The sequence below is a fragment of the Cnephaeus nilssonii genome (assembly GCF_951640355.1).
Source record: "Cnephaeus nilssonii genome assembly, chromosome: 4".
Taxonomy (NCBI): Eukaryota; Metazoa; Chordata; class Mammalia; order Chiroptera; family Vespertilionidae; genus Cnephaeus; species Cnephaeus nilssonii.
Genome location: NC_137075.1, coordinates 82,228,431 through 82,240,501, shown reverse-complemented (window position 1 = coordinate 82,240,501; position 12,071 = coordinate 82,228,431). Strand labels below are relative to the sequence as shown.

The following is a 12,071-nucleotide window of genomic DNA, read 5'->3' as shown; positions in this document are numbered from 1 at the left end:
AACTTTCTATCCCTCTCTCTTCCTCTCTGTAAAAAATCAATAAAATATATATATTTTTAAAAAGAACCCCCCCTCCCCCCGGTCAATGGTGTCCCACTTTACCAATGTTAAAATCTGGTCACCTTACGTAATACCCAAGTAATAGAGAATGGACTGGGCTGAAACTTGTTTGTTCTTCCAAAAATCTTATTTTCACTAATCCATTGCAGTGAAATCTTGTATTCTTAAACCTCATTATTAATAAATTAGTAATTAACATGAATTGAATGATAACGTACCAAATATAAAAACAAAGTGAGCAAATAAATCCTGAAAGAAACTTGTGAGGAAGTGCTTTTTTTTTCCCCAAAAGAAAAATTGCCATGAAAAGTCTTTTTTAATTTTTTAACTTTAACTTTATTGGTTTTAGAGGAAGAGAGAAAGAGAGAGTGAGAGAGAGAGAGACATCAATTGGTTGCCTCCAGTACTGACTGATGATGGAAACTGCAATCTGAGTACATGCCCTGACCAGGAATCGAACCCACCACCTTCTGGTCTAACATACTACCTGGGAGTCAACCTTGGAATGCAGTCCATTCTCATGGAAAGATTAACAACCTTGTTGCCCAAACAGTGGAGTCCCACCCCAGCCTCCTACCTCCCCAGGCCTGTAATCCCTACTTCCCCCATACCTATAACCCAAATTTTCCCATGTAATCTTTGTCCTACTCTATATAAGCAGATGGCTTATGGGGGGCTGCAGAGCAGATTTTTGTGAATCACCTGCTGCTCTCCCATACTGCCAGCAATATTGAAATAAACGTGCATATATAATTCAAAAAAAAGGAGAAAGAAATTGATATCCATTAAAGGTATTGCTCTGAGGCAATTTTTATTAAACCTAAGATTTTAAGATTCAAGTGAGGAATCTCTGATTTAGAAGAAAAATGATTGGCCCAAGGTCATACCATGAAGTTGGCAAAATTAGAGCTGGAACCAAGATCTTCTGACTTTCAATTCCCGTTTCTCTGCTTTTTCCACCTCAATATTAGTTTTAGCCTTCATGGGCTTAAAAGTAAGAAACTATATGTTCTATTTTGTAAATATCTATAATTTAGCCTAATTTTCTTCTTTACTCCCATCAGTCATCAGAATTAATATTGTCTTTAGTTCCAGTTGTACTTCACCCCTACCCTTCTCTCCACAGAGCTGTCAAAAGTAACAGAAATTACTAATCTAAATATATTTCTTATTCAGCTGTTTGCCAGTTGTCTGCAAAAAGAAATGATGAAAAAACTAGGAGGAAAAAAGAGAAGCATAATCAAAAAATAAACCCAGGATAATTAAGAGTTCACTATAGTTTCAGATTTAAAAGAGAAAAACTTGAGCTAAAATATTTAATAGTAGCTTCAAAGAGAAAAAGAAAAAAGTTTTATTGTTACTAAGGATATTTCCAGTACAGACAAGAAATTTATCAACCAGATGAATTTTACTCTCGCTGAAGGGTATTTGCTTACTTTATGGCTGATTGGTTGCTTATTTTATGGGCACTTGGCTCAACCAGGGCAGGGGTGGATTTCACTTCCCTGACTCCTTAGCACAGACTCAGGGTTGTTCTTGCGTTTGCCAGCACCAAAGTTCCTTCGGTCCATAAGGTTCCAATGCCTCAGTTATTTAAAAAGTTGTAGGACTTTTATTTATTTATTTTTTTAAATATATTTTATTGATTTTTTTACCGAGAGGAAGAGAGAGGGATAGAGAGCTAGAAACATCAATGAGAGAGAAACATCGATCAGCTGCCTCTTGCACACCCCTACTGGGGATGTGCCCGCAACCAAGGTACATGCCCTTGACCGGAATCGAACCTGGGACCCTTGAGTCCGAAGGCTGACGCTCTATCCACTGAGCCAAACCGGTTTCGGCTAAAAAGTTGTAGGACTTTTAAACTTTAAACAAGGACTTCAGAGAATTTTAAAACTTTATACAAGGACTAAGATTTCAAGTGAATTCTTGGAGTAGTTCCTCAAGGCCAGTCATTATTCTGGAGTGGCTTTCATCTTCCGGGCACTAGCTGGCGGCCTATCCTTTTGCAGTCTCCCACCTCCTGCCAAAAGCTTCCTTTTGTAATTATTAGTTGAAAGGATGATTCCATTTTCCCTTTCCTTTATATCTTGTAGTGATTTATCTCTACATGAGTAACTGCAGAAAGGTTCACTGCCATGCTGCTTCTGATAGAGGAAAGCTGGCAACAACTCCCATGTCCACAGTGCAGCATGGACTCATCTGTTTGTAAAATGCCATTCTGAAAATTGGCTGGTAAATGAATTTCAGTGGCATGGAAAAAATGTTCATGTTCTGCCATGTGAAAAAAAGGTTTAGAAAACAGTAGATTTGGTATGCATGCTTAGATGCATGGTCTGAAATGGTCTGAATGCCCTTATACCACAGTATTAATAGTTCTTTTTAAGTGGAAAGATTCTGGGTGAGGAGGGGGTTTCGTTTGCCTATTTGTATATTCTAATTTTTCTACACTGAACATGCTTTCCTTTTATAGTAAGAAAATCTGCTTAGAAACATGGAACAAATTCTTGCTTGTTTTAGGAATGTTAGTCATTTATGGCCACACATATGCATAATATAATTTCACCAGCGAAATAAAATATAAATTAATTAGAATTCTAGATTAAAGTTCTAAAATCTTAACCAGACTTCGTTCTTCTATTAAGGGCTGCTGTCTAGACATCTTACCTGTTCCTTCCCTTTAGTCCTTAATAGAAGCACTAATCTTTGCTTCCCGGCATGAATTTTCTCCAACTTCCAATCACTAGTGTTATGCAAGCATTCAGATGGCGCAGGTGCATTAGAGAAGGGTGTGGTAAGAAGAAATAGGAATTTTGAACCAAGAACATGCCAGATCATGTTAGCCTCTGATGTGATTTATGAATGGCACGAATAGAATAAGTGTGATCTTGTGTTGTAAACTCCCCTCCCACATAATCCTGCAAGTACTTCTTGCCTTGAGGTGGGAGACCTTTCAATAAAACCCAGCTTCTGGAAGCTTTAACCAGCTACATAATTTACAGGTGTCTCTGATATAAAGCTGCGTTTGTCAAGATGATTCCTACACTTGATCTATTTGTATTTGTGTCTGGAGAAAAGGAGACTGTAGTTTTAGTTTTAAGAACCTGGTGAAGGGAAGTAATTGTGAAACAAGTTAGTCCCGAAACAGGCAGAGGCTTTCTCTTCCTTTATACATGGCGAGTGCCATTAGCAAACACTGGGATCACTCTTTCCTTTTCATGCTTGAAGTAATTGGAAAGTACCTCCTAACCACTTCATCTTTAGTAAAGATTTTTTTTTTAATATCTACTTATCCCACAGGTTTGTTTGATTTAGAGATTAAATGAGATTTTTTAAAACATAGCACACAGTACCTGGCACATAATAAGCGTTTAATAAACATTAGATCCTTTCTGTTTGCTTTTGTTTTCCAACTTAAAATAATACCAAATCAAGGATTTGGACCAAAGAGGATGATGTGGTTCACACCTTCGCAGGATTACTCATAACTGGGTATTTTGGTCACTGCAAGGGAGGTTCTTCTTTTTTTAAATATTTATTGTTGAAAGTATTACATTTGTCCCCTATTTCCCCTCATTGACCCCTTCTAGTCCACCCCTCTCCCCCTCCCCAGGCCTTCACCACCCTATTGTCTGTGTCCATGGGTTATACATATATATGCATACAAGTTCTTTGGTTGATCTCTTCCCACCCACCCTCACCTTCCCTCTGAAATTCCATAGTTGTTCCATGCTTCTATGTCTCTGGATCTATTTTGTTCATTAGTTTATTTTGTTCATTAGATTCCACATATGAGTGAGATCATGTGATGCTTGTCTTTTCCAACTGGCTTGTTTTGCTTAGCATAATACTCTCCAGGTCCCCAAGGGAGGTTCTTGGAGAAGGACTTCAAGTGACAGGAAAAGTCCTATGAAATGAGCAAACCTGGGAGTCTGAGGCTGACCAGTGTGAGATTTAAGTGTTAGTATTTAAGAGGGGTATGCATCCAAGTTTAGCTGTCTTGTTTATAATTTTTTAAAAAAAGGATCTCAACACGTTTCTAGGAATTTAATGATTATCTTAGAGAAACAGCAGAAATAAGAGTAACTGGAGAGATCAAGAAGTGTTATTTCTGTTTCGGGCCCATATACCCCGGCCACGCATGATGTTCATCTGCAACAATTGCAAGGTGTTCAGGTTCTGTAAATCCCAGTGTCATAAAAACTTTTAAAAGAAGCTCAATCCTTATAAGGTCAGGTGGACTAAAGCATTCTGTTAAGCAGCTGGTAAAGAGCTTACAGTGGATAATCCATTTGAATTTGAAAAATGTGGAAATGAACCTGTCAAATAGCCATGAGAGCTGTGGAATGAAATGATTACTGCACTGAAGAGAGTCGAAGAGCTCAAATAGAAACATCAAGCAACATTTATAATGAGTAGGTTGAAGAAATATAAAGAACTACAGAAAGCTCAGGACATCAAAGAAGTCAAGCAAAACGTGGATCTCCTCCAGGCCCCTTTTGCATGCAAAGGAAAGCAGCTGGCAGACAAAGTGGTACAGAAACTACAAGAGGATGTGGACATGGGAGTTGTTTCTGGCAGTCTTACTGTTTAACCATTTCTATGAGCACATTGGAGAATCTCCATTAGAGATTTAGAACCTCTAAGTTACTGATTTTTTAACATAAGGTGACTCCAATAAAAAGGTGACTAAAAATACATCTCTTCTACATTAGTATCTGCAAAACATCAGATTTTATGGATGCTAGATTGCATCTCCATGTTGAACCTTCACTGATAGATGTATATATGTAAATCATGAAAATTCTGTAAAGACAAAGTGAATTGTGGACAGAAGATGATCATGCCACTTGGATAATGGTATCAAGTAGTCTTTATATAATAACTGGTGACAAGAATGCATGGCTAGTGATGTATAAAATAAAATTTTCTTCGCAATAAAAAAAAAGTCACTGGAGAGAATTATTTATAATTTATTAACTAAAGCATATGCCTAATCACTGTGCTTACTTCTTATGATTTTTCTAGAAGTTGCTCCCAGCTGTTTTCCGGAGAAAGCTGGAATTTCTTTTATTATCGGAAGACCTTCAAGGTAACATTCCAGAGGACATCCTCAAGGTGAGAGAGGGCTTGGGAGCCGTCTGCCCAGAGTCACAGTCACTCAACCAGTTCAGCTTCCAGGGATCCGGCAGAGATAGGTCCCCTAGATGCTGGCTATGTACTCTGTTCTCAGGCAAGACCAGGCTAGATAGAGGCCCCTCTGAGGGGAGTTTAAAATTAGGATAAACTTAACTGATTTTAGAATTCTCAGAGGTGTATTATCCAGAAGTACTAAGTACAACTATGAATTAAAGTTTTTTTCATTTCATGTAAAAGGAATACATAACTTGGATTTAAACTAGGTATTTGAATTTTCCACCAGTATATGGTAAGGAATGTGAAGGGAGACAGTAAATAGTTTTTGTTGAATACGTGGTTCTATAAGAGCTACACTGAATGTGTTAGAGTTAACAATCTTCTGGGGCTAGATTTAAACTAAGTTTTTTGTTTTGTTTTTTTGTTTTTAGTTATTGTTTATTGATTTTAGAAAGAGAGAAGAAGGGTGAGAGAGAGAAAGGAACATCTATTTGTTGTTCCACTTATTTAGGCATTCATTGGTTGATTTTTGTATGTGCCCTGACCAGGGATTGAACCTACAACCTTGGCATATCAAGATGACACTCTAACCAACTGAGCCATCAGGCCAAGGCTAAACTAAATCTTAACTAGATCTATACTTAAGTGCCTGAGGTATGCTCTGAGGCTCAGTACTTACTTTCTTCATCACTCTACCATCAGCTAACAAAGACATATTAGCTGTAGGATTTAAAGTACATGCTTTCACTTATATTAAGTCAAGGACTCATGGTTCTGTTCCCATCTTGGAGGCAGTTCAAGAAGAAGCATCCCTGAGCACCATCCATAGGCATGGTATTAAAGCACTCCCTTTTCTCCCTCTGCACCCACCCTGCGAACAAATTATAGGCTATAGAGCAAGCATGTCTATAGAGGTTCTTGCCTTTAAGGGTTTAATCTAGTCTAAAGGAGGGACTGACTAAGGGTTTAGTCTTTAGTCAGGGAGGAGGGACTAACAGATACTTGAGACAATTATAAACCATGTGGTACTAATTGTGAGTACATTGAAAGCCCATTAAAAAGGGAGAGTTGTGTGGGTTGAACATATTGGGACTAGGATTTAGATCAAAGATTTAAAACTAATACGTAATGTTCTTTTTTTATTTTTTTTATTGATTTTAGAGAGAAAGGCAGGGAGAGGGAGAGAGAGAGAGAGATACAGAAAGTGAAAGAGGGAGAGAGAGAAACATCAATGTGAGAGAAACATTGATCGTTTGCCTCCAGTATGCACCCCGACTGGAAATCCAAACTGCTACCTTTTGGTTCACAAAACAATGCTCCAACCAACTGAGACACACAGTCCAGGGTGTGTAATGTTCTTTTAAAAATTGAATTTAAATGCCTTGAGTTGGGCATAGTGTCATATGCATTTGTTACTTGCTTGGCCTATGAGTTTGCAGTCCCTGATTTAGAGCAACAGTGCACATTTTGGAGGCAGTAAGAGGGGCAAGTGTGAGCATGGAGGCCTTGGGCAATTGACTTCATCTCTTTGCCTCAGTCTCCTCATTTGTAAAATGGTGATAATAGTAGTGTCTTCCTCTTAAGGTTTATTTTTCTGTGTAAAGGGCTTGGCATGTAGTAACTACTACAGAAGTGTTTGCTGCTGCTACTGTTTTATACACACACACACATATGTACTGAAAAGAGGAAACATAAAGGCATACAGGTGATAACATTCTAGACATGCTCAGCATGCATCCCTCTCTTCATCCTCTGTTTAGGAGCTGTATGAGGCTTTATCACAAGACACCGCAGACCCCGTGCTTGATGAAAATCGAAGGCTGGAAAGCTGGACCCTTCGGCTCAGCTCAGAAGCTGTCTCTGTGCTCTTGGGTCTTCTGAGCCAGGCTCCCCAGCCAGCGCAGGCCCTGCTGGAGCTTCTGCTTAGGGAAGACGATGGCACCAGCCCTGGTGGCTGGCCTCTGCAGAAGGCACTGGTGGACCTCATTCGAAAGGCACTGCGAGCTTTGCAGGACCCTGCCCCTGGGTCCCTGGGGGACGTGGAGGCCATCTACGGAGCCCTGCGGACTCTGCGTTGCCCTGCAGAGCCGCTGGGGGCTGAGCTGCGTCTCCTGTGTGAGGAACTACTGGAGGCCTGCAGGACGGAGGGGAGTCCCCTGAGGGAGGAGCGGCTGCTCAGCTGCTTGCTGCACAAGGCCGGACGGGGCCTGCTCTCCCTGTACGGCCAGGCCTATGCAGAGAAGGCTGCAGTGAAGCCACTGAAGGCCTCCTCGTCGGGAGAAGGTGTGTTCCCTTTGCTGCTGCTCCCGTGTGCTGGAAATCCCACTGTGCCCGGCCTCTCTGGAGTTCCCCTCGGCTGGGGCCTTTCATGTTGCTCAGAGAGTCTAATAGGAAAGGCTAAGCAAAAAAGGGGAGGCATTTTCTTAAAAGCACAGATTTTATAGTCTAGGATGGAGTGGTGATGGAAAAAAAAACTAATAACAGTAGCAGCAAAGAGCTTTTCAGAAGCTACTTAGAGAAGGAAAGGGCCTTTAATATAGAAGTATAGGAAGCCTGGTTTAAGTTTTTAAAAGAGTGAACTCTAACGTTGGTGTTTCCAATGGGCTTTAGCTTAGGAAAAAAGAGCTCTGGTTCCCCAGTGACCCTGTCTGGTTTGATTTTCAGTCTCACCGGATCATCTGGATCCCGAGCGGGCAATGCTAGCCTTGTTCTCCAATCCCAACTCAGCCGAGGCTTGGAAACTGGCCTATTTCTACTGCTTGAGCAACAGCAAGCACTTCCTCGAGCAGATCCTGGTAGGTCAGACGTAAATATTTCCCATCACAGAGGTACCCAGGGACTCCACAGGCTTTTTCATTCCTCATTTCTCTCCCTCTCATTTACCCAACACCGCAGTCTAATCAGTGGTGAGCATTGGGTTCTGTCCATCCCATAGTCCCAGGGGAAGAAGTCTTCGAGAACCAGCGTCATGCATAATTAGAGCTGCAGTCATTTTATATCAGTCCTTTGGCAGGAACTACAATGTTGGATTCTTGTAAGCTTTCTGGAGGGTGCGAGGAAGAAAAGACGGTAACAGTCTATTGTCTAGCTGACAGGAATTTGATTACTCTAAATTTCTCCCAGATTGCTACTAAGCTTCAGTTTATTTCATTAGATGTTTGTTAACCTCATCCTCTGTGCCCTGTACTGTGGAAGTCAGTGCCTGCCTTCAAAGAGCTTATGGTCTAGAGTTTTTGTGGACCTTTTTAATTCAACTGGCCTCTTCTGTCATTGTCAGAAATCTCCCTGCTATGCCCAAAAGCTTCTTCCCCTAATGAGCAGCAAGTCCATGTAACTGCCTACAGCAGCCTCCTTTGACTTACAGGTGACAGCACTGACACTGCTAAAAGAGGAAGACTTCCCAAGTCTTGGCTGCCTCCTGGATAGAGAATTCAGGCCTCTCAGTCGACTGCTTGTGCTCCTGGGCTGGACACACTGCCAGAGCCTAGCATCAGCCAAGAGGTTGCTGCAGACCCTGCATAGGACCCAGGTAACTTACTCTGCAGCCTGAGCTGCTCAGACGTGAGTGCTGTGGGACTTCGGGCTGAGGCAGAATGCGAGGTCCTGAAGTTCATTACAGTCTCTGACCCCAGATGCCTGAGTCACCATCTCTTTCTTCTGTGTCCGTACAGGACCAAGGTGGTGATAAGCTCCTCAGGGATGCCTGTGATGGGCTGTGGGCTCACCTGGAGGTCCTGGAGTGGTGTGTACAGCAGAGCAGGTACAGCCCTGTGTAGTCTTCCCACCATTGGGCACACTTGATCCTGTTTTCTGTGCATGTGACCATTTCAAGACATCTTCCACATAACGGTTTGAGTTGACAATGTTGACCAGCAACTCATAATTATTCCAACTATTAACCCAGGAATGAAACATAAGTAATAATTATTTTCACTATAGCCATAAGGTTATAACCAGAGGATAATTTAAGGATGACAATGATAAAGAACAATAGCTCACATTTCCTGAGCACTTACTATATGCAAGGCATAGCTCCAAGCTCTTTATGTGGATGATTTCACTTAACCCTCACAGTAATCCTATGAAGTAGTTACCAATATTATCCTAATTTTAAAAGTGGGCAACTGAAGCCCAGAGGTGTTGGATGACATGCCCAAAGTGACAGTAATGTGGTCCACATTCTTGGCCATGTGTTATGCCGGTCACACTTTTATTCAGTAACCTGTTGAACTGGTTAAGCCCTGTTTCCCTGATAAATTAGCCTCAGGGCTGCCCCAGGACTGGGTTCCTGTTTTGTTCTTCACCTGCTTCCCTAGCACTTCCTGAAGTAGAGTAGGCAAAGTGGGAAGTAGTGAGAGGCCGTTACTCAAAGGAAAGCAGAGAAGCTGTGCCGCTTCTGAGCTGGGAAGAGCACAGAAATGGGGAAGCTTACTCTGCAGGCTTTTTCTGGACCCTCTTGACCAAGAAGGCCCTTTCTAGGGCCTTTCTAGACGAGTAGAGCCGATTTTATGGATGTACTTCCCAGAGGGTAAATAAATGCTCTGCTGTATCCCAGACCAACTGAAATGTAGTGTTTGGGTAAGTGAAACCCATGGTGTTATGGGCCAGACAGCAAGAGAAAGAATCAAGAATGGTCTTTCTCAGAGCAATTTTATAAACTGCCTCTCCTCCCATCCTCCCGTCTCTCCCTTCCAGCAGCCCCATACCAAAGAGGGATCTCTTGTGTCATTTACACGGTGGAGACAGCCACTCAGTGCTCTACTCTCTCCATCACCTCACAAACCTTCCAGCCCTCAGGGAGGAAGAAGTTCTCAAGCTCTTACAGAAGGTGCCAGCCAAAGAGCCCCAGCAAGAGCACGGTAAGTTGCCGATGGAGTCACTCGGGCATGGTTTCCTCTTAGGACAATCTTGCCCAGGTTCCTTTCAGCAAAGACTTATCTAGGTGTAATCTGTCAAAATGGGCTAGCAGGTGCCTCTAAATTAGTGCTGTTTGTCCCAGTGTGATCATGGGGTGTAGGAATGTGCCTCCCCTCTCTGGATGAGGTATAGGGAACCCTATGAGAACAGCTCCATAGGAACCTTATCCTCTGGAACCATCTCAAGAACCACTAGGATACCCTCATGCCAAGGAACAGAATTAGGAACTGCCCTCTGAATTCGCAGCATTATCTCTGGCAATACTTATGCAACTCTTGGAGAGTCTCTCCATTCTTCATATGCTTTTTCACAGCACACTTTGTGTCTACCCTCTTTCCCTCCCATAGCTCCCTCATACTCTATTGAACACATAAAGCAGTTTAGAAGACTTGCATGAAACAATAGCAAAGTCTTGTTTTAATCTTAGATCTTTGCTTAAATTTAAAATCCCCATTAACAAGCTATTTAGCTCTCAAAAATGGTATCATAGTGTAGTCACAACAGGCCTGGGACATTTGGCTTTGAGAGAAACAAACCTTCCCATATGGCAGTAGATGTTGCTCAGCCTACATATCACTTAGATTGACTTTGAGAAAGGATGTACCACTAACTGGAAAACCCATGTCACTACATTCTATATTTTTTTCCAGGAAGGTAGGCAACTTGTTTAACAGATTTCATAAAGGAACTGGAACTTTCTGTTTGTATACAAGTACAAAAGGCTTCCAAAGAAGTGGTTTAAATCTGATCCCTGGTGACCCACCAGGACACACTTAGAACTTATAAAAGGTGAAAGAGGAGCAATAATAGGACAGGGACTAGGGTGAGGCAAGAGAGGCATCTGGGGTACAAAATTTAAAGAGCCGCTTACTCTCAGGGTTGTGCAGTGCTTGCAAGTCCTGGCCTTGGGCAATAATGCCACATAGAGGCCAGGGGCATGGAACAATACTGATCTCATTCTGTTTCTTACCCTGACTTTGGCAAAACTGAGCTTCCTATAAGAAGTAATTATTAGGAAGCCTATACACACGGATTTATTGCACCATCCTAGTAGCAAAGCATTCCTAACTACTGCAGTGCCCTGCCTCAGTAGAACTATATGCAGCCATCAGAAATGCAGTGTATGAAGAAGCATAATCAAATGCTTATACTATCATTTATTTTAAGAAGTAGGAAAATTAAATAGTATAGAAAATGTCATTATACTCAACATACACACGTATATGCTAAATTATCAAAGGGGTTAAAACAGACTGTTAATGGTTGTGTTTAGCTGGTAATATCATGGGTGATATTTTCTTCTTTTTTGCTTTGCTACATTTAATGCCTTTTCTTTAAGAAAGTTGTACTTTTACTATGAAAGGGATTCAAGCCAGATTAAGATGTTTAGAGACCCTAAAAGATTATGATGCCCTCTCTTTCTCCTCAGTTTTTTTTAAATGAGAAATTATAATTATTAAATAAGTACAAGGAATTTTAACAGCATTTGTGTTTTTTCCCCATGATGTCTGTGTCAGTGCTTTCTTAAAAATATCATTTTTTGCCTGGCCGGCATGGCTCAGTGGTTGAGCATCGACTTATGAACCAGGAGTTCACAGTTCAATTCCTGGTTGCAGACTTGATTTCCAGTAGGGGGCGTGCAGGAGGCAGCCAGTCAATGATTCTCTCTCATCATTGATGTTTCTATCTCTCTCTCCCTCTCCCTTCCTCACTGAAATCAATAAAATATATATTTTTTAAATGTATATCAATTTTTTTTCCAAAAAAATTTTGTTGCCTTTGCTCTTGTTACTCAATCTATACACATTTTAAGCCTGCCTTTTGGATAATGTGGCACTAGATAGACTAAACATTTTTTCCTTTTAAACTCCCCCATACCTCCTCCAAACATTTACTTTAAGTTTTAATTAAAAAAAAAAAAAAGGAAGAACAAAATGTTAAGAAATATAAAGAAAAGA

At 41.1% G+C, this 12,071-nt stretch overlaps 1 protein-coding gene and 1 pseudogene across 3 annotated transcripts in view; both read left to right on the top strand.

The window, feature by feature from the left end:
• ZFYVE26 (zinc finger FYVE-type containing 26) overlaps positions 1-12,071 on the top strand; it is a 69,613-nt gene that overhangs the window by 3,886 nt on the left and 53,656 nt on the right. The window contains exons 4-9 of one of the 2 annotated variants that reach the window (XM_079767562.1): positions 5,089-5,178; positions 6,957-7,479; positions 7,861-7,991; positions 8,561-8,725; positions 8,868-8,956; positions 9,895-10,055. In XM_079767562.1, the coding sequence (XP_079623688.1) occupies positions 5,089-5,178; positions 6,957-7,479; positions 7,861-7,991; positions 8,561-8,725; positions 8,868-8,956; positions 9,895-10,055 (1,159 nt within the window). Of the gene's footprint in view, positions 1-5,088; positions 5,179-6,956; positions 7,480-7,860; positions 7,992-8,560; positions 8,726-8,867; positions 8,957-9,891; positions 10,056-12,071 lie in introns of both variants that reach the window. The other variant, XM_079767561.1, reaches the window with a different exon arrangement.
• LOC307097566 (putative ribosome biogenesis protein RLP24) lies at positions 1,043-6,998 on the top strand (annotated as a pseudogene). Its single transcript, XR_013815251.1, has 3 exons — positions 1,043-1,054; positions 4,104-5,178; positions 6,957-6,998. The product of XR_013815251.1 is annotated as a putative ribosome biogenesis protein RLP24 (transcript).